This window comes from Hippocampus comes, unplaced genomic scaffold, assembly GCF_001891065.2.
Source record: "Hippocampus comes isolate QL1 unplaced genomic scaffold, H_comes_QL1_v1.1 scaffold223, whole genome shotgun sequence".
NCBI lineage: Eukaryota > Metazoa > Chordata > Actinopteri > Syngnathiformes > Syngnathidae > Hippocampus > Hippocampus comes.
In genome coordinates, this window is record NW_017804808.1 from 402016 (window position 1) to 424437 (window position 22422).

At 41.4% G+C, this 22422-nt stretch overlaps 2 protein-coding genes across 3 annotated transcripts in view; both read right to left on the reverse strand.

Annotated features, from left to right (window-relative positions):
• slc27a6 (solute carrier family 27 member 6) overlaps positions 1-12501 on the reverse strand; it is a 53455-nt gene extending 40954 nt beyond the window's left edge. Inside the window, exons 1-3 of the mRNA XM_019862820.1 lie at positions 11861-12501; positions 6810-7019; positions 1996-2154 (exon numbers count right to left, since the gene is read on the reverse strand). Coding sequence (XP_019718379.1) covers positions 1996-2154; positions 6810-7019; positions 11861-12344 — 853 coding nt within the window. The 5' untranslated portion in view covers positions 12345-12501. The remainder of the gene's footprint in view (positions 1-1995; positions 2155-6809; positions 7020-11860) is intronic.
• lmnb1 (lamin B1) overlaps positions 8570-22422 on the reverse strand; it is a 25310-nt gene continuing 11457 nt past the window's right edge. Inside the window, exons 9-12 of one of the 2 annotated variants that reach the window (XR_002167349.1) lie at positions 19867-19986; positions 17569-17679; positions 16304-17037; positions 8570-8580 (exon numbers count right to left, since the gene is read on the reverse strand). Coding sequence is in view for 1 of the 2 variants with exons in the window: in XM_019862832.1 (XP_019718391.1) it covers positions 16996-17037; positions 17569-17679; positions 19867-19986 (273 nt within the window). In the remaining variant the exon portion in view is untranslated. Of the gene's footprint in view, positions 8581-16257; positions 17038-17568; positions 17680-19866; positions 19987-22422 lie in introns of those variants that run through there. The other variant, XM_019862832.1, reaches the window with a different exon arrangement.

Sequence of the window (22422 nt, forward strand, 5' to 3'; positions counted from 1 at the left end):
TCAACCACCTCCCGCGCCACCCCCCGCCGCACACGTAGCAAACAACAGAGGAATCAACAGTACACAGAGAATCAACAGCGTGACGAGACACGAGGCTTCCCTTGTGTCTCATCACGCTGGGCAGGGCTGCGAAGATGTGCAGCCAATCAGCTCACGAGATAAATCCATCGTGCTGTCATTGGTCGACGTTGCGCCGGGAACCAATCATGCGCCTTGAATGAGTGCCCGTTGCATATACAGGACAGGCATTTACAAAACCTCTGAGTCATTCTGCATTTTTTTTCTGAATACAGTACTTTGGAAAAAAATATGCGATGTAGTGAAGCCGGAATAAATGAAGCGCAATATGGCGAGGGATCACTGTATCTCTAAAAATTAAATTAAAACTTGTATGTCTTAAAAATGAAATGGAAAAACAACTTTACTTATAAAATGAATGTCTTCACTTAAATTATTGAGAAGAATGCATGTTATAATAACACACTGTTAATGTGGCGATAAATACTGAAAAATGCTGAATGCGGGACAGTGGGAGTAAACATGTATAATCATCAGATTTAAAAACCACATATCTTTTACCCAAATCTATTGGGTCTGTAAATGGACATTAACTTTGTTCACTTTGTAGGTTGTCACTTCTTGAAGTTGAGTGAATAAGTGGACGCGCATTAGTTGATGGGGGCGCTGCCACATCAAATATTGCGGACAGGCTCATGAACAGAAGTCTTCTATTGCTAAACTCTATGGATCGAGGCTTGAATAACGATCGCTGTTTTAATGGTATAAATAATTTTCCATTGTGTCTAATCTATCACTTGATTGGCTTCTCAATTAAATGCAGAACCGATATGAAGTATTTGACCAGCCATTGGTAAGCTGAACTGTCAAGCTCCCCAAGCTAGCTTAAGGTTCACAGAGCTATCTCACATGCGTCACGTGAATGAAAGGAAACATAGGTGTGGTGCCCTTTATCTTCAAGTTTCAAACGTTGTATCTTGCTATTGTCTTTTTCCCAGTTTCATCAAATCAATCAACACTGGTTGCCTTTTATGTTTTCGGTGCGTAAGAGCTACTTTCAAAGTGCACAGCGCTTCACCTCGTTTTTAAATAAAGAGTGGGGGATTTGCATGCCGATGCAAACGGAACCGCAACAGTTGAACCAAACTAACCATTGCGCCTGTATAGTGATGTTACTTAAATGTTCACCATCACAGATTTTTTACGGGTCCCAAACCAATGTTCGTCTCGTTAGCTTAAGTGTGACGTTAGCTTCCCTTTCTTCGGTTTTGTGTTGACAAATGAGGTTAGATTGTTGTTGTCGTGTCTTTATTCCATCAGAGGCAAACCATGCACTACACCATCCTATTTTTGCCAACGTCATCGGTAAGTGAATCCATCAATTCAAATTAACGATCCTCGGAATTTTTTGGTTTACGTCGCTGCTTCACACCAACAAGTAACTCTGACTGGGTTGTCAAGTTGGCATGAATGAAAAAGACCCCTCTTTTTTTTCCCTTTCTTTTTTGCTTTCCTTCTTAAAAAGGCAAACCATGTTAAAATAGAGATTCAAAACTATAACAAGAAGCCTCGGCAAGTCATGTAATTCAAGCCTCAGTCAAGTCGAGTAGCTTCGATGCCAAGTCCCAAGTGAAGTCAAGACGTTCCCAAGTTCTGGGCAAGCAAGTCGCAAGTCCTAAAAATAGCAACCCGAGTCGGGCTCAAGTCAAGTCATATGACTTGAATCCCTCACACCTCTGCCTCGAAGTACCTGAACTTCAATGAGGAAATGCATCAGTAGCGAGAACTATTCTGACAACCTTTGTGTGCATATCATGTGGTGAAAATGGTCTTTAGTTTCTAAACTCAGCAACAAAGAGCATTGTATTGTCTTGCCTGCTCTCAAATCCATGACATATGAATCCATCATTCCATTGTCAAATCATTCATATACCTGAGCTCCTAAAAAGAGCATATTTTTGTCGCTCGTCTACTCACCAAGCTCAATGGTTCCTCCAATCCCAATCAGGGATGCTGCGCTGTGGTAAAGTGGCAGAGAGATATATATAACATCCTTTTTAGTCACCCCAAATGCCCAGCATCCTCCTGCTGCCTTCAAGCTTTGGAGGTGAGTGATCACTGCTGCCTTAGGGAGTCCTGTGGGGGAAAAAACCCAAAAACAAACAAAAGACAGAGTGACCTTTATTTTTTTATTCAACCACTGCAATTATGCCCTGTTGGAGTTTATGTTAACTTAATGTGTGTGCCAGTGTGCCAAATTCTTGCGTGACATGAACTTGAGCCCTTGAGCCTTTTTGTTCTTGGTTTTGCTGTTCGGTACTTTCTACCGTCTTTGTTACTGATTTGTTGCTTTACTGTTTTATATGTTAATTGTTCCATGTACAGCACTTTGTATGTATGCAGCGATGGCTGTTTTGAAAGTGTTCTATAAATACAGTTGAGTTTAGCCCGCCGCAAATTTACCTCCCTTTGGACAACTTTGTGGTAAAAATGTACACACAGAAGCTGCTATCAAATCATCAAACATCGATATTTTTTTCACTTTTTGTTTTCATCAATCTCTTAAACAGTTTCAAACTTGGAGAAAACTATCAAACGTTTAATAGTTTTTTTTAAAGGATTTTGACCCTTTAAATGCCAGTTTTATTATTTGAATTATCCCCCCCCCCCCCCCACACACACACACACACACACACATTCTGGGCCCCACTGAAGCAAGTTGAACCTGCTTGCCTCGACCAGTCTCCTTGCCCCGCCCAGTCATCAGAGTAACAACTGCCATGCTAAGCATTAGTGCCACAGTCGAGCAAGTGGGTTGGAGGTAGATCATTTTCATTTGATAGAACCCCCCTCCTCAAAACAAGATGACTTCTGAGAGGCCTAAAAGAATGGAGTGTAAAATGTGCTGTTATTCTTCATCAAACATTCCATCCAACGTTCCGATGTCATCTTATCAAGATGACTGGAGAAGGTAGCAGAAGCACTGGGGAAACTGAAACACTCTTTCGATACATTTCAAGGGGGAAAAAAACAACATGATATTTGGAAAACAACATCCTTTTAACCCATTTTTTTGCTTTAACAACTGACTGCGTAAACCAAGTACGGTCCAAAATTTCCAGAGGAATCTTTTTAACCCATTTTTTTGCTTTAACAACTGACCGCGTAAACCAAGTACGGTCCAAAATTTCCAGAGGAATTGGTGTGCTATTTAAAGAGGGGTAACATGCAAAATCTGTTTCGAGGAAAAGACTAAAAATATATTTTCTGAGAAGAATTTAAAAGTGCAAATAAAACTGATGCAACACAGTTATAAAAATAAGTGACGTCCTTGGGCTGAAGGTATAGAATGCATTAACGGAAGAACAGAAATACAGTATGAACGTGACACGATCCTGTCCTGTTTGTTTTTTAAGTGTCTGGCAGGAGTGGAGGGTGTTCCCTCCAGAGCCGTACCTGTCGCTAATATGCCGCATTATCCAGTTGCCTTTATAAACCTGGCCACGCCAACAATTGGTTGTCGAATTATTCCCCTTGCTCATGACTCCAAGTCATTGACATTTTGCCTCCTAGCTTCTCGCCACGTTTGTTCAAAGTATCTTTTCTTGTAAGTAGTTGTTGTTGTTATATCTTGGTTTGTATTCTTGCGTATTGGATTTCCTTGTCCTTTGAGTTGACAAGCAATTCACATTTTTCTCATTCCTTGCCTTTTGCAAGCGTTTTTGGTTTATTTTTCACTTTTTCTGCATCTTTGTTACCAGCGTCCTTCGGTGTACTTTGTCAATCCTGCCTTTTGTCAATAAACACTTTTTAAACACTACTATTCGGATTATTCCAGAGACATAAGAAGAATGATATTTTACAAATGATCATGGATAAGCAGAGGCTTGAATATTAGTTTTTAATTTTTTTTAAGCTGATTAAAAATTATCAGGTTGCACGGAAACATGAATTTTGTGAACTGTTCAACCCCTAAAAAATATAAAGTATATATCCAGTAACAGAATGCATGTATCTGTATCGGATCATTCAATATAGGAGTTGCGTTTGGTACCCGTTGTATCAAACAATGTGTATTTTTCTTTCTTTCTCTCGCTCTCTCTCTTTTTTTATTCTGCATCCCAAGATTGTTCAACAGTAAATGGTAAATGGGCTTTTACTTAGCACTTTTCTACTCTTTGGCTAATACTGTCTGCTAAACACGTTGCTGTTTAGCTCTTAACTCAGCATTCACACACTCCATCATCTCGTGTCCATCGCGGCGAATAAGCTACACTTCTTACCAGGATCGTTTTCATAAAGGGATGACGAGGAGTAATTCACAGAGGGAAAGACGGAGAAGCCATGCTAATTGCTATGCTAACCTGATGTCATCTTTAAAGACAGACCTGAATTAAAAGTGCTTGGGTGACTCAGGACACTTCAGCGATGTCTCGTTGGAAACGCGTTAAAGCAGAGCATCTCTAACTTTGATCAGCAAATTAGTCGGCTATTTAATAAGTGTATGGAGAGAAAATTAACCCAAAATAATGCAACGCACAGAGCTCAACAGGAAATGTTACAGCGTCTCATAAATCAACCTGGAGGAGTGGCCAAGAACATTAAATGTGTATTATTATTGAGGATAAGCGATTTAGAAAATGGATGCAAATGTAGTGAGTGTATTAAATGCATACGATATTACAAATGTTTTCACAGTACAGTTATGAGTTTTGATCTTGACTTATTCCAATTGATACCTACATTTGTGCAAAATATGTAGGTTACTTAACTTCTGTTTACATTTGATATGAATTAATTGTTTGATATAGGTCTGTTTAATGTCATTTCAAAATAAAGTGATAAATTAGCATTCAGAGTGTGCTGTATATTTTTTTCATATGAGACAGAATAGTAGCAGGCACCATTGACCTGTTTGTCAGGGGTGATCCTGCCAGGGGCTTAAAGCCCCAGACAACTGAGCTCCTAGGATCATCGGGACACACAAACCCCTCCAGCACAGTAAGGTGACGACTCACGGAGGGCGGCAAACAGTTTAAAAGATTCAAAAATTATCTGGTTGGATGCTAGCAGGAGCAAAAGTGTTCAGCAAACTGGACGCCAACATGGGCTTCTAACAAATTCACTTGACAAACGAATCAGCCAGACTGACTACTTTTCATAACACCCTCCAGGTGATCCCACTTCACTTGCCTCTCTTTCAGCTTCAACTCTGCACCGGAGCACTTTCGGTGAACAATGTCGGAGGTCGAGGGAGTTGAACGTGTACTCACATTTGTGTATTATGATGCGCTGTTTGGAGACAGAACTAAGAGGCGCATGATGCCCAACTCCATACCACCCTGCAAAGGCTTGAAAAAGCAGGTACAACTCTGAATGTGGAAAAATAGGACCTGTCGCAGACCGGAGTGACTTTCCTTGGTCACATCATTACAGATACTAGCCTAAGTCCCAACCCAAAGGAAACAGAATCCAACACAGAGATGAAAGAGCTGACAAATGTGGCGGAGCTAAGACGTTTTCTCGGCAGTGTGAACCAGGTGGGCAAATTCATTATCCATTTAGCAGAGAAAGATAAAGCACAGAGAGATCTTCTGACCAAAAAGTGCAGCTGGTTTTGGGGTGTAGACCAGGACAGAGCCTTTAAATCTCTGAAAGATGCTCTAATTTTGCCACTGGTGCTTGCATTGTATGATCCAAACAGAGACATTAAAGTATTGGCGGATGCTTCATCATACAGAATTGGTGGTGTTCTCCTGCAACAGTTGGGAGAAGGATGGAGACCGGTCGCCTACGGTTCAAAGTCGCTCTCTCCTCCAGAACATTATGCACAAGTGGAAAAAGAGGCCTTAGTGACTAGGTGGGCGTGTGAGCGATTTCGTGATTTCCTGATCGGCAAATACTTCTGTCGAGAAACGGATCACAAACCCCTTGTGTCATTATTAGGAGGACGAGCTCTAGATTTACTACCACACTGGATCCAGCATTTTAGAATGAGGCTCATGTTTTATGCTTGACAATATACAGTATGTCCCCGCAATGGACAGCAAATACTCACCACTGAGAAAATTGAATTGACAAAATCAGACAGATCCTGTATGCGGACAACATTCCTGTCTCGTTTGACAGTAAACTTCAAGTGGGGGTGCCAATAAATAAGTGTTCCCTATTTGCCAAACTGCTGCTTACCGTGGCGTGAGTTGAGTTCACTGCCACCAAAGCAAATAAAATGATGATAATTGGCCGAATGATGGCTTGTATCTCAAAAAAGTGTACGTTGGGTCACTCATATCTCAAGGCACATTTGATTTTGTCATTAATATTTTGATGTTGATTTGATTTCCCTCATAAAGTAGTTAACAACACATTGATTGAAATCGATTGAATGATAGCCTTTTCAATTGCAAACAGTGGGGCACAAGTTTACCTTTCAAAAAAAATCACACTTGTAAGACTTATATTTCAAGTTAAATCCTTTAAATGTGCCATATTTGCCAACCTTGCCCCTTTTAACTCTATGATGATGCCATGTTATCTCTCAGCTTGCCCTGACTGTCGGATGTGTAAGCAAAATGCTGCTCAACAAGCTAAAAGCTTGTGGCCACTTTTAAAACAGGCTTTGGGAACAAAGGTGCCGCTCACTACGGAGCACTGTGACTGCAGAGCAGACACACAGACTGCTGCATGAAGCCAGCTCTGCTGGGGGGGGGGGGATTTTATTTTTTTTCAGCCAATAGCAATCAGCTCAAAAATTAGGTGATGTGCACCAGAACATAGCAGGGGATACTCACCAGTAGTTCCAGAGGTGAAGATGAAGAGGGTAGGGGATTTGAGAGAGGTGGTCGCACGTAAAACTGCCGGCAAAGGTTTATCAGTGGCAGCATCTATGTGATCCAATATGGATTCCATCTTTGTGTCCCCACAATGGCTCTTCATTGCCCACACTTGAATGTTGTCCTCCAGTAGGTTGCTTACGATACCACCAACACACTCTACTAAATCTGAGAGAAGGAAACAGTCATGTCACAATTTAGAAAAAGATGAGTACAGTTGTGGTTCAAGAATTTATTCGTTCTGTGAACTGAAGCAATTTTCCCATGAAAATGAAATGTAATGGAATTAATCCAAGTCACTTCTACACAGGCCAGCCGGGGCACGCGGCAAGGATCCAGGACATAGGTCACTTTCTTGGGAGCCATATTTAGGGCTAATTTACAGCAAAAAAAAAAAACAGAGCTACCTGAAATATGTGACACAATGATGTTCACACTGTGTGAGTGAAAGCACCTCTGAGTGTTCCGCAAAGATTTTGTGATTGATCACGGACTCTACCAGCATTCCTATTGGTAATACAAAAAAATAAAAAAATAAATCGTAAACCCATTTTTCAATGAACAGAGGTGCTCAAAAACCAAATTCCACTGTAGACTACTTCATGTTTGCCTTTCTGTACTTTAGTTTCAGCCTTCTTTGAAATACCAATCCTCTTCCTGCACGGAAGTCAGACGAGTAAACTTCTACATCATCAGTGACGCTTACAATGAAATATGCATGTGAGAGCAAAGAAAAATGGGTGGAGTATTTACATAACAAATATTAGTTAAAATACTTAATATTATATAGTAGAATATTCGATATTACATACAATTTAGAACGGTTAGCATTACAGTTTAAGATTGTACCAATCATTAATACAGTATTTTGCATCAAAGAGTGTGACCACCTCTGGAGCTGGAACCTTTTTAAAACAACATGTGCTAGGTTGGTAGCACAACAACCCTGTGTGAAAAAGCAATTGTCTCTAAAACCTAATACAGTAATCCCTCGTTTATCGCGGGAGTTACGTTCCAAAAAGAACCAGTGATAGATGAAATCCGTGAAGTAGTGAGCTTTATTTTTTTATAGTTATTATACAATACTGAACTACGTATACAATGAAACCAAAGACCAAAACCTGTTTTCAGGCCCAAGCACAAAGAAAACCAAACGTTTTCAACAAATAACTAAAATCGTTTTTGGAAATACTGTACTGTAAAATAATATTTTTAATAGTCACTACGATGTTGGACTGTTCACGTCGGTCAGTGCCTTAGCCAATCAGGATGCAGAACGCATTTCACTGTTTAAAAGCATTCAAAAAACTGCACAAAAAAAAATCCGTGAAACAGCGAAGCCGCGGAAAGTGAACCGCGTTAGAGCGAGGGATCACTGTACTGTAACTTGTTGGACCACCCATAGCAGCATCAACTGAAACTAAGTGTGTCTCTCACTGTGGGCAACTTGAGAGTAGACTAGATTCCACCCTCTCTGTCAGAGGGACTGGTACTTTCCACAATAGAGCCAATGTCCTTGGCACCACCAACATATGATGAGTAGTGGCGCTCCGATGCCGATCACCAAAAACTGATCGCCTGCAGATGGTATTTTACAGCCTACAACTCACATTGTATTTTCGGGGTGTGTGCCTTGGCTGAGCCCACAGGCACAGGCCTGGCCATCAGACGTTCGCCAACAGGCCCCACGTCCAGGCCTGGTTCAAGACAGGGGCCCTGTGACCCCTGTCTGGAACAGGGAAAGGTTGCCCAATAATTTTGTCATAAGTCATTTGAGACATGCATTGTCTTGCCCCCCTACTAAGGAGCTGTTCGCCCTGGGTGGCCAAGAGCTAGGCCGGCTGTCGCTCATTTGGTAGAGGGGTAATGCAATCATGAAGGGTCACCAGCTCGAATCGCGGCTCTGACTGTCTGGTGTCAACGCGTTCCTGGGCAAGACATAGTTTACTCCCAGGAGGCCTTGCCACAGCCGGCCAATGGTGTATGAATGTGTGCATAAACAGGTGAATGTGAGGTTATTTAAGTATCATATGGTGTATATCAAGGGTGCCCAAACTTTGTTGACCTAAGTTCTACTTTTCGATCAACCAACCTCCCGTGATCGATCCGTTACCATGCACGTGCGCATGCGCACACGCTTACACACGCATGCCATGATGAGCAACTGCCTAAGATGAGCGAAACAGAGAAAAATAAAGTAGACACAAGAGTTGATGAGATTGTGAAAAGGATTTCCTGCCTACCTTTGTGGGAGGCCTGACGCGGATGCATGCGACGCACTTTTGCAGCCCGTTAACTATCGTAGCTCACACATACTGTTTTAAAATGCTTCTCATGGCCTTCCAGATTGCCATTCTTTGCGAGTGCCATCGGTGAATTGTACATGAAACGAACTTTGACTGATAATAACAATAATAATAATAATAAAAGCTATATCGCAACAGCTCTGATCACAAGCTACAATTGCAGACTGCTGAGTGCTAACTTCCGGTGACGCAGTCATGCCACCGTAGGTTAAAGGTGACCTGCTTTATTTTATTTTTTAAATACTTTTTTGTGAAAGTGAGACTGATAGGATGATTAGGGTGCAATTGCATTAACATATAAAGTATATTACTAACATACACAGAGATAGACAAACTTTTTTTTCCCTCTACACCCCTCGCGATCGACTTGGGAACAGTCTGCGAGCTACCGGTCGATCGCGATTGACGTAATGGGCACCCCTGGTGTAGATAAAGCGCTATATACGGTAAGTGCAGTCCATTTAAAATGAAGCCCCCGACAACGTAGTTCCTAGGATCATAGGGGCACACAAACCGATCCACTATGATCAGCAAGTGTCTTCTGAGACACCAAGTCAGTCAAGAAAAACAGGATATTTCACCTTTGGCTTAGACTCATAATTTAAGTTGCAGTTTCCTTTCGTCTCAGGTGAGAGTGCGAAAAGCTTTATGAGATTTTTGCCATCCTTTCAATCCCCGATTGTATCACAACTAAAGAAAATTGGTTGACAAATGCAACAAGCACAGCCACAACTGATAGAGCTTGTGACACCAGATACCACAAGATGTGACTCTGAATACTTAAATACAAGTCTATAACAATGACGTCAACTATAACCATTGCAGTCATGTCATAATTGTTGTCTGGTAAACACACACACAACACTAAATTCAGTAATTGAACTTGTTTTTCATCGATTGTCAGAATAGAAATTTGGCAGTAGAGAAAAAAGTATGACATTCCATATGTTCAAAATCTGAAATAAATTTGAATATATATGTATATTCCCTGTCAGTCGTTGCATTTGAAAAACAAACACAACATTCCAATCATTGTAATGACAGACAAGACCTAATGACCTATACATGGCACAGTTACTGAATGATTCTCGCTATCCCAATGTGCCTGCCTTTGCAAGAGGGTTGAGAGGACAGCATTCTTAACCAACATCATGCTTGTTTAGTTGAGCAATGATCTTTTCCTGTCACATGGTTGCACCATGGTAATTCTTATTAACTGAAGGACCTGGAACACTTCCAGTTAACCCAGGACAGAAGAAGACTGTTTCAATATAACGTTCAGCATACTTATGGCTTGAACGAAACATGTAAATTAAGTTTTGAACAGTTGCTTGTGATCACAATGTTGATTAGGGAAAAGCAAGATCACAAAAGAACAGAAACTGGTGTCTCAGACATTATCAGCACTCTACCTTTTGCATATTGCATCCAGTTTCTGTTATTGCTGCCAGTGTTGTTATGCGGGAAGTTTCTGTTGTCGAGAGCCTGCTCGTCCATGACGCAATATAGGCAAATGCTAAGGTTGCTGTGGCCTCTAGAGGGCGCCATATTAAAAAAGTGTGTGTGTTGGAGGAGGGATAAAATGTAAAGGAATGCCCAATTAATATTACTACGAAGATAATATCAATTAAGGCCCCCCTCCTCTAGCTCATCAGTACTTGCATGTTCTTTTGTTTGAGGCCGGACAAATTTATTGACGTGAACGCAGAGTTCACACATTAGTAAACATGTCAAAAGAACTGAAAATGTAAATACTGTATTTCCAGAAAAAGGGGGAGAGAGGGCATTACAAAGAGGTAGATACAGGAATGAAATAAAGCATCACTTGTATTGTATCCATCATTTAACACAGTGTAAATCTGAGTAATTAACCCCAATATGCTATGCTTGTTAATAAATATGTGGTTTCTCCAGGTGAGTGGCAATCATTTGTAGACCTTAAACCTACTCGCTTTGTATCGACATTGGCCTGATCAACGACGAGATGAGGTCAAAAGTCATAGAAAGTCAAATAATCTTATCGTTGGTTGATTTTCAGAACTTTCCCTAGTCAAATTTTGTTTTACCCTCTGTGGTAATTTGATTTGAGAAAAGCACCATAAAAGATGGGCAGAAATTTTGCACGTTGGTACTTAAAGGCTTCTTATCAGCGAAGTTGTTTTTAAATCTTAATACGAAATTATGTTAAATTCAAGTTGGTTGTGTATCGATCATTTTTTTGATCAAATGTGCTCTAAATCACACGAACCTGTCATGGACGTAACTTGTCTATTCAGGAATTTGGGTTTGTGGGCCAACAGAGGGCGCGCTAGCTTCATAACATTCGGAGTTATCACTTGGCGGCACGACTGTCATAACTATGGATCTATCTATCTATCTATCTATCTATCTATCTAGCTATCTATATATATACATATATACATATATATGTATATATATATGTATATATATATATATATATATATATATATATATATATATATATATACACACACACACACACACACACTATGTAATGCCTCGTTTGAAATTCCACAATTCCGAAACATAACTCATTTCAACATTTAGCACAAGACATGGTGTCATGAATTTTCTTTAAACTACTTTTCCCATAACTGTTTAGTTTTGTTTCGGATTTAAACATATCCACGACAGCCACTTAAGTGACAAGTACTACGTACTGGTGTAAGAGGATGTATTTACCTGCACCAACTATTACTGCTTTGGCTCCACAGCAGGTGATGCAATGCAACAACGATCTCGACTTAATGTTTGTATTCAGAAAAGCAACAGGGCAGCCGACCTTTGCCAATCCGAACCAAACGCAAACGAAGTCCGGCTCGTTGTTCATGAGCAGGGCAACGCAGTCGCCTTTGGTCACGTTAAGTTTCTGGAGGAAAACATTTGCCAATCTGTTGCTGCGCTGCTCAATGTCTTTGTAGGTGTGGACGCTCCCTTCGTAGATAATAAAAGCCTTGTCGGGGTTGCGGTGCGCCTGTTGAATAAACCTGTCTAGGACTGTACACACTCTAGAAGTCAGTCTGAACAGCTCCAGTTTCATGCCATACCGAGTCAAACTCAAAAGGAAGAAGAAATCTTTCCAAAAGTAGGGAAAACAAAGTTTCTGCAAAAAATGAGCAGAAATAATTCCCACGAGTAGAGCTGAGATCCAAGCAAAAGAGAGCATAATTTCTGCGGTGGATACGAAGGAAGGATGAGCTGAACAGTCCACTACTACTACGGTACCACCTTCATGCTCAACGTGATAAACATCGACCGAGAGTGACGTAAATCAAATAGCGTTCACGTTTCCTACCCACGGATGGACACTAGCATACCTTCAAAATAAAAGCGATCCTGTCCCAGTGTCCCGTTCAGATGAATGAACAAGACTACTATGATTAAATACATTAAAAACACCAAAGCTGACGCGTTTCCTGTTCCAGCTTCGTCTCCGCCCAAAGCCTCCTGGGTAATGTAGTATCCGTACGAATGAAGCTCAAGTGACGATGAAACTGTTCAGCACCACGGAGCAGTGATGGGCAACTGGATGCCCGCGGCCTTACCTTAACGAAAAAAAATATATAAACGTATTTTAAATGTTTTCTAAACAACCCGCCCTCAAAAATAAAAATTGAAAAAAAAAAACCCCAACACTGATAAACCTTAAGATAAGATAAAATAAGAAAACCCCTATTTGTCTCACAATGGATAAATTCGCAATTTACAGCAGCAAAATTTAGAGGGAAGCAAGTAGAAAAACATGAAGTATTTGCATGCACAAAATAAAATTAGAAATGAACTGTACACAGGACAGGATGCAATATAAAATATAGAAGCATATATGCAACTGAATATACGCTGCATAAGGTGGCTGTGGTATTTAAAATGGGTGAGTGGGGGTGAGTCCAGGTTTTCAAGTGCGTCTATTCAGTAGGCTGACAGCAGGCGTCAGGAACGAGCGGCGGTACCTCTCCTCCTTGCAGCGCCGGTGTAGCAGTCTCTGGCTGAAGGAGCTGCCCAGTGCTGTCAGTGTGGCCTGGAGGGGCTGGGATGGTCTGTCCATCATAGCTGTTAGCTTAGCTAGCATCCTCCTGTTTCCCACCTCCTCCAGAATGTCGAGGGCACAGCCCAGGACAGAGCTGGCCCTCCTGATCAGTCAGTCCAGTCTCTCTCTGTTCCGGACTGAGATGCTACCTGACCAGCAGACTATGCCATGATGAATGGCTGAAACCACCACAGAGTCATAGAAGGTCTTAAGGAGTGACCCCTGAACCCCAAAAGACCTCAGTTTTCTGAGTAGGAAGAGGGCCGGCTCTGTCCCTTTCTGATCAGAGCGTCCGTGTTGGTAGAATATATAAAGACATATTTTCTCCATAAAATTGGGTAAATGGGTCGGAGGAGGAATCCCAGAAAAAGCATGAAAAATCCAAAATGTTTTTTTTTCTTTCTCCAAGGAAAAAACGTTAAAACGAAAGTTTAGGAGTGCTAAATTATCTAAATTATGGGAATACTTAAAGATGCCACACCATATTTTTACAGCGCTGTAGACCAGGAAAAGAAGTCCGAAGTGCACAGTCTCGTCACTTCATAGATAGAACTTATTGTGGATATTTTTTGGCCTGTTTATTCACCGTCACCAACAAACTTGCAGGAGACACGGTGTGCTTTGAGCGAAATCACTAAATGACAGTCAGTCGGTAATTGAACCGGTTAGTGATGATTATACTAACAGATGAAAACCCACTTGTGTCAGTGCTTGATTCTTAATTTTTTTAAAGTCATCATTCATCAGCAATATGGGCATCCGTCAGTGGCAGACTGAGGGACCTTCCCTCAGTAGTGACGAAATGCCCACCTCTGCTTGTAGGAGGAACAATAAGTAAAAAGCGGTCAGTAAACGACAGTGACCTAACATTGCAAAGAAATGATTTGATCCACCAACAATGGAAGAGTGTCACGTCTCAGTGTCTCAAGGCTTTGAAAGTGATTTAACATTTTGTACTCAATCCTAAATTATACCAGGACCTAATGCAAAGATGACAGAATGGGAGTGCCCATCTGGTGATATCCGTTACACATTGATAACGGTTTATGATGGAGTGCCGCCTGAGGGATCGAAGGTCAGGGGTATTCAATATTCAGTCTTGCCACTTATATGCAGTGATTTCTCCAGATTCTCTGAACCTTTTGATGATATTGTGGACTGTAGATGATGAAATCCCTTGAAATTCCTTGTAATTAATTGTACGTTGACACACGGCATCCCGATTTCATTGGAATTGGGTGTATATAGATACATATGCGAATTCCAATTTTCACAATGACATAACTTTGGTTTATTTGTGACCAGTACTTTAATCACGTTATTTCATCGAGCAACAAAACCATCAATGTTGAATATAGCAATATACATAGGCAGTAAGTGATAAACATTTTTTACCAAGTCTGTTATTAATTCATTATGTTGAATTAGCACAACTCAGTCCGTTGACTGTGCTTTCTCTGTTGAGATGGAAGCCATTAACTCGTATATCGACTGTGATTTTACATCAAGAATAACGAGGCTATTCTCCTTGATTTGGCATACATAATTGGATAACATTTTGATAATTGCTATGACCGAGCAGCAGGCATGCGATCCCAAAGGTTAATTTCTTTTTTTTCAATGCAGCTTTTTGTTGAAGGAGTGGGACACAAAGTCATTTGGAGTTCAATGAAGAAACCGGCCGAGATTGACTCTCGCAAAAGCTAATTCAGCACTGACCATATGGCCGAATGCTTCAGGACAGCAATTTTCTGTGCTGTAACTTTTCATGGGCTTTTTACCTGCTTGACGAAGTACCAGAAGCTGTAGATTACAAATGTGGAGTGTGATACCCTAAGGAACATGCCTTTTTGCCATGTTAGAATAAAGTGTAATTGCACATAAACTACGTAAGTGTCAGGGGCACTGCCATTGTCAGAAGGTGCGCAGGAGTACCGATATTTGCTCTAAAGCAGGGGTTGCCAACGTGGTGCCCACGGGCACTAGGTAGGCCCCAAGGACCACATGAGTATGCTTGTTCTGAAAGTAATTCACCAGTGATGGGACATTGTGATTTTTTTGTTTTTAGGAATGTTGAAGTGCTCATTTGAAAATGTCAGTAAGACATAGAAATGCAGTGTTGCATCATTATATGTATGTTGCCTAATTATGGTGAAAAATCATGCTCAGTGTCTTCTTTACAAAAAATATCACTAACAACACTGATATATTATTCTTAAAGGTACCGGTAATCTGAACACCTTTGTTATTTCAGTGTGCATCGAATTGGTAGCCCATCACATGAATTAGTGTTTGAGAAGTAGCTCTCCGTCTCAAAAAGAGCGAGTCTGCACATGGACACAGCACAGAGTAAGCAGTATGAAGTGCAGTGAACAAAATCTTCAGATACGTGGAAAACTATTTAATAGTGATGAAATGAAAGGGAGGGCGGGGATGGGGGGTTATTTTCTTCCTAGGGGGCATAACAGAAAATATAAAATCATTGTGGTAGATCAACAAGCATCTCTGAAGGAATGCTGACTTTGGGCTGCATGTGACAGGGAAGTCATAAGGTATTGACCAACCATAAAAACTTGCTTCAAATCCATTCAAACAACATTTCAGCCAGTTGAACAACACAAAATTGTGTGTGAGCGCCCATACAGAGGACGCTGACCACCACCACGTCTGAAACCAATCACGGATTTTATTTACCAGGTGCTATGCACGGGTGAGAGGATCGCTACAGTAGTTACCTCCACATGTCTTTGTTTGTTTGCAACAACTGACAAAGGCTTTTGATAAATCAACCTGATTTTAACATGAGAAAATCTGATTTGATGTGTACAAAATAATACACATTGTATCGTGTCCGCTGTGGTTCAGGTCACGTAGCTATGAAGACCACACGTCATCAATAGTGTGAAATTGTAATAATTTCCTTCAGGGCAAAGAGATTTCGCAGGCTTTTTTTTTTTTAACCTCAACATGACCAATACCCACCTTAGACCTTTAAAATGTGTCTTAATTATGTATTAATCATAAAACCATAACAAAAGATCAGCCACAATAGTTCAAGCAAAGGATATTTAATTTGACTCTGGCAATTGCTGCCACACTATACAGTGTAAGACTCCAAAACAAAAAGTACTTCTACGACTTCACATTTTAGGAATACAATCAACTGTTGGGCAAATCTATCAAAGATCAGTGAGAACAAACTCACATTGGCAAATTTATGAAAAAACCCAAAGTTATAGCTTAGACTTTTTCGAGTAGTAAATAGCACACAAGGTTGCAAAGTGGATCATTATTGACCAGTTTAAACTGTACTCTGACTTAGCAAAATATAAGCATCATATCGACAGGTGACATTGAACCAATAATGTCAACATTGTTGTGCTCTCGATGTCAATTTTCATGACGCTTTCATAAAATATGAATTGTTTCAAAATGACATATCGCGTTCCCTGATTTGAAACTAAAGGGTTTAAAGAATAAATACTTTTTAAAATAGACAAAATAAAATTTCAAATAAATTAGAAGCAAAATCCATTTAAATTCTTCTGAAGACACACTACAAGTGCTACAAAACGGGGGGCGAGGATTGGTGGTGTGGGGGACTTTCAACCTACAACTGTATTTCGGTTTCAAGAAGGATCGCATCTCAATGAAAGCAACTTTGGACTTAAAGAAAAATGTCAAGTAAAATGCAATTTATCCTGAAAAAGATTTTAAAAGAGATTCTTTTTCTTCATCACAGTTGGCAGCAAGTTGGTGGCTCGGTTGACGACTGGTGGTTTGGGTGGGATCACATGACGGAGCAGCCTCTCTGGGCCCTGCCAGGGTCACCCTGCGCACAAGCAAGTCACACATTTTGTATTCATTGCGTATTTATTTGATGTTAGTTCGGCAAATAAATCTGACTGTTTAAAGCAATGGTGACAAACAAGTAAAGGCGACTGATGCTAACGTATCTATTTCTTCTCTGTAAAACACCCACTTAACTCATCCATGGCAAACATCCAAACACAGCAACTGACTTAGGGCAACAAGCATCTACAGTACATATCCATATTCACATATTTGTCTCGAAACAAATAAAAACAAAGACGAAATCAAACTTGGCAACGCTACAGTTACAAACACAGAGGCATCATATGAGCTTGTATTTCACAAAAACAAACAAACAAAAAAAAAAAAACATTCAGTGAGTGGTAATTGTGGCACGGGGGAGAAGAAACAAGACAGAGGTGAGAAAAATGGTCAGTGATATTGAGAACCACCTGCAGGCAAGAACGCTACGTGCAACAAAGACAACTGGCCAGAACAGCCAGAAAACGGCTTCTGTTTGTGGTCAACATTATGAAAATTTTGTACTCACTTGCTGTTGGTAGAGGTCATCTTTAAGCATCTCCTCTCCATTATCAGCATAGTCATCCACACCATCGCCTTCTTCGGCTGTCTTATATGTAATGTTTCTCTTTGCCACTTCCTGACACACAAAAATTAAGATTGTGACTGGACTGGCGCTGCTTGAATACACATTATACGAGACATTTATATTTGGAGCAGACTGAATCATGTCATTAATCGACTCATTCATTTTCTCTAGTTGACATAAAATTCCCGCATCAAGATGGCACAGCATGTGGGTGCCATGTTTCAACCACGACCGGAAAGTAACACGTGCACAATTATGTAGCGCGACAGTGTTGATCAGATATGAGGTTCCTTGAATCCACTTGGAACAGGCAAGCAGAAGTAGCGGCTTGAAAAAGTATTGCACATTTGTCATGACTTCATGTGATGAAAAATTATGAAGCAAACACCAGTCAAGTCAAAGTGACTTAGACATCCCAGACCCAGAAAAAGAAATGATCAATTGTTTTATTCTCGTTTTTGTTAAAATTCTCAAAAGTGTGTCATGTCCAGGTGTTCGGGCAACCACTTTACCTTCAGAAGTCAGAGAATAAGGCTTACCGTAAACTTGTGTGTGAGCTTATGCCATTCTACGTGCGGCTGTGCTGAGAAGCGCCCAAAGGGGAACATAGAGCCAACGGCAAACCGAGCGCCACTGCCAAACGCCAATGACCAATTCAGTCATGTTGTGGAGTGAGGGGGCTCGGCAACTAGTTTTCCTGAGCTGGCTGCATCGAGATTGGCTGTGATTCCAAATGTCTTACGTCAAGTGAATGGCATCACAACAGCACAGATGTTATCTGGCCAATTCAAATGCCAGGCACACGTTGGGCCATGCGTTTGTGTCAAGGCTGCTTGGTCTTTCCTTTGTAGAAATCATTGCACATGGCGCTGCATAAACTACAGGGTACTAAGATTTGCAAATATATCCATCCATCCATTTTCTACTGCTTATCTGGGGTCGGGTCGCGGCGGCAACAGCTTAAGCAGGGAAGCCTAGACTTCCCTCTCCCCAGCGACTTGTTATAGCCCATCTCGGGGGATTCCGAGGCGTGCCCAGGCCATCTGGGAGAAGTCGTCTCTCCAGCAATTAGATACCTGAACCACCTCATCTGGCTCCTCTCGACGTGGATGAGAAGCGGCTCAAACCTGAGCCCCTCCCAGATGACCCAGCTTCTCAACTTATCTCTGAGGGAGAGCCCGGACACCCTGCAGAGAAAACTCATTTTGGCCGCTTGTATCTCATTCTTTCGGTCACGACCCATAGCTCGTGACCATAGGTGAGGGTTGGATCGTACATTGACCGGTAAGTTGAGAGCATCGCCTTTCAGCTCAGCTCCTTCTTTACCACGACAGACTATTGGTCCATATCACAGCAGACGCTGCACCGATCCGCCTGGCGATCTCCCGCTCGCTCCTGCCCTCACTCGTGAACAAGCCCCCAAGATACTTAAACTCCTCCACTTGGGGCAAGATCTCCTCCCCGACCCACAGAGGGCACTCCACCCTTTTCCGACTGAAGGCCATTGTTTCAGATTTGGAGGTACTGATTTTCATCCCAATCGCTTCACACTCGGCTGCGAAATGCTCCAGTGAGAGTTGGAGAACCCTGCTTGGAGGAGCCAAAAGTACATCATCATCTGCAAAAAGCAGAGATGCAATACTGAGGCCACCAAACAGGACCCCATCAACACCTCGGCTGCAACTACAAATTCTGTCCACAAAGGTTATGAACAGAATCGGTGACAAATGGCAGCCTTGGCGGAGTCCAACCCTCACTGGAAACGATTCCGACTGACTGCCGGCTATGCGAACCAAACTCTGACATTGGGCGTTATAGACCGAACAGCCTGTATCAGGGGGTTTGGTACTCCATACTCCCGAAGCACGCCCCCACAGAATAAATATATGAAAAAAAATTCCAATCCAAGTAAAATGCATTTCTGTTTGTGGTTGTAAATTGACAAAATGTGGACATGTTCAAGGGGTATGGCTACTTTTGCAAGCCACTACATCTTATGATCTTAACAAGTCAGTCACATGGGAAATGAATGAATCCGCCACACTTCTTATTTCATTGAAATCTCCAAGAAATGGCAGTAAAAAAAAGAGAGAAAATCTAATTTCTCGAAATTATTATCCTCTCTTCTCACCACTCGAGTGATTTTGTGGACTCCTTGATTTGTTGGTGGGAGGAGCTAATACGTAAAAGCAGGAGCACACAAATAATTAACTGAGTGAGATTCACCCATGGCCTCACCTCTCCCTGTGCATTGATCAAAACCACATGGACATCCTCCCCAAAGCTCCAGGAGGATTGGTTCTTCCAAATCAAATCGGTCGGGGGTTTGTAGCTCATGCCAGCATCAGACGCCCAAAGCTGTAAACAAAGAAGGTTTCCTTCTTTTGAGTGTTTGCACCTCCTAAAAGTATCATCACAATCACATTGTTGCCAGGGAAAAATCACACATCATTCCTGAGTTCGGACCTCATTTGCAGCGCTTATCTCTAGGTAGGTAGCTGTCTCCGTGGATCCATGTCAATGTTAAGGTTGTTTTGATTTGTTTCTGTTTTGATGATCTGCTTACTTTTCCTTGTTGTTAAGACTCTCTTTGTGGTCAACAAAATAGTTTTGGTGCTTGCTACTGTTTACGAGGGAAAGCATCAAGAGTCGGGCTGAATGACTGTGGAAAATCTAATTGCGACATTTTTTTTCCTCCCTCAAAACGTCTGCTTATGACATGCCATCTTTTCCAGCGGGCATTACAACTCTTTCACGTCTCATTAAGTTTTCGTTGGGCTTTGGGCTCATTCAGGAAAAACGTACGGTCGGTCCATTTGATCACCCCCATTTTTTTTTTTTTTTTTAACAATCCGATGTTCGAAGCACCTCCACATGCATTCTGATGAATTTTGTGTTTGTAGAATACGAGTTAAGCAGCAAAATCCACCCGTGCTTCCCCATCTAAGAGGACGACTATTTTGCCACTTGCTGTCGACTGAAAATGACATCACAGTTGCTAATGGCTCAGGTAACAACCAATCATGTTTCACCTTTTTTTTGACGCTGAGCCATGATTGGTCGTACCGGAGCGACTGTGGTCATTTTCAGTCGAAAGCAAGGTGGAAAACGGCCACTGGAATGGACAAAAACGCATGGATTTTACTGCTTAATATTCTACAAACACAAGCCAAACATCAGAAAACACACCACACAGTTTTTTTTCACCCTTGCAAGGCAAAGAAGAACAAGAATGTCAGAATACCTTCTTCTCTGCAACAAATTTGAGTTCTGCTTTGCACCGGATAAACATGCTTCCAGGTGACCATTTTTTAAAAATGAACGATGGTTTTGAGGCTGAAATTTTGGGTGTCGATTAAGTTTTGCGGTCGATTTTGCCTGGATAAATAATTCTGCCACATGAGCCAAGCAAAAATAGGATGCACACGATGCCATTCATTTGGTTTCTGCAGCTCGTGTGCTGTGCCACATTTTGAGTCGTGCAAAATATGTACAGGATGAGGAACAGAACGCATACATTTTGGAGATATGGGCGGATGACAATTTATTTTGCCGTTTATTGTGCCTTAGAATTTACGTTTCTTTGCTATATATGTTGCCACAATATCCCAAATTTAATGTGTGTTTGGGTGACTGAGTGTCTGAAGAAGGGGCTAAAGCAAGTATCTTGCAAGATTCGCTTTTTTTTTCTTTGATTGGAAACAAAATGTTGTGACATGAGCACACAAGGAGCCTATCAGTGTACCACACCTTGATGTTGCACTATTTGCAAAAATGTCCCAATGTTTTTTAGATTGTGAGGACATTTGCTGTGCACAACCCTCTCTTCACATCACTCGATGGCTATTCGATCAATGGAGTCAGAGGAATTCGACATTCCAAAACCGTGCTTTTCTCCCACTGAAGCCAATCTTTTATCAAATCAAATGTATGCTTTGGGTCTTTGTCATGATGAAAGATGAAGTTACTCTTTCTCTGCAGCTGTCAAGGTCCAGCTGAAGAAAGGCAGTCCACATGTATGAGGCTGCCTCGAAGTATGCCTCACTGTAGGTGTGGCTTGTTTGATGGATCGTGGTCATGGCACTGGACTGTTTGCGGCTGCAAACAAGCTACCATATCGTTAAATTTAATTCTCTGTTCAACTGCCAAATGACATTTGAAAGAACAAACGGCCTCATTTGGGGATGGATTGGGGTAAAGGCGGGTTGAGGGGGGTTACATGCTAAGACCAAACAAAAAAGATAGTGTGTTTCCCGTAACATGAAATTTCAGCATAGGGTCGGTAGGTGGGACAAAGTTTTTTTTTTTAATCTTTTTTTTTTCCCCCGCCGTCCTCCTCCGCCCTCGGTTTTTACTCGGCCCATGGTGTTCATCAAATAGTTCGCTGAATTTTTTCGATACATCAATGGATGCTATTTTCTTAACATTACGGTGCGAGCTTGCGACTGTAACACAGAAAACGCGGTTTAAACTGTCGTCTGAGATCGCGGCCGCCGCCATGTTTCAATGTTGTTGACAGACGACAGGGCAAATGACGCACGCGCTCAACGTGAATATCGCGAGAGTTTGCACCGATGTAAACCCTCTACACAAAAATGTAGAGGGTTGTTTGAAAAAAATGCCGACCATAGTTTTTTTTTCGACGTAACTTCTCGGTCGGTCGGGTTACCGGAAACACACTACTTTTTTTTCTACGCCTAATCATTAATATATCAATTACTGTGAAATACTATGGCCATCAGAAACACATATGTGTACACAATACTCCAGTCCTGGCTATATATCATGGGCGAC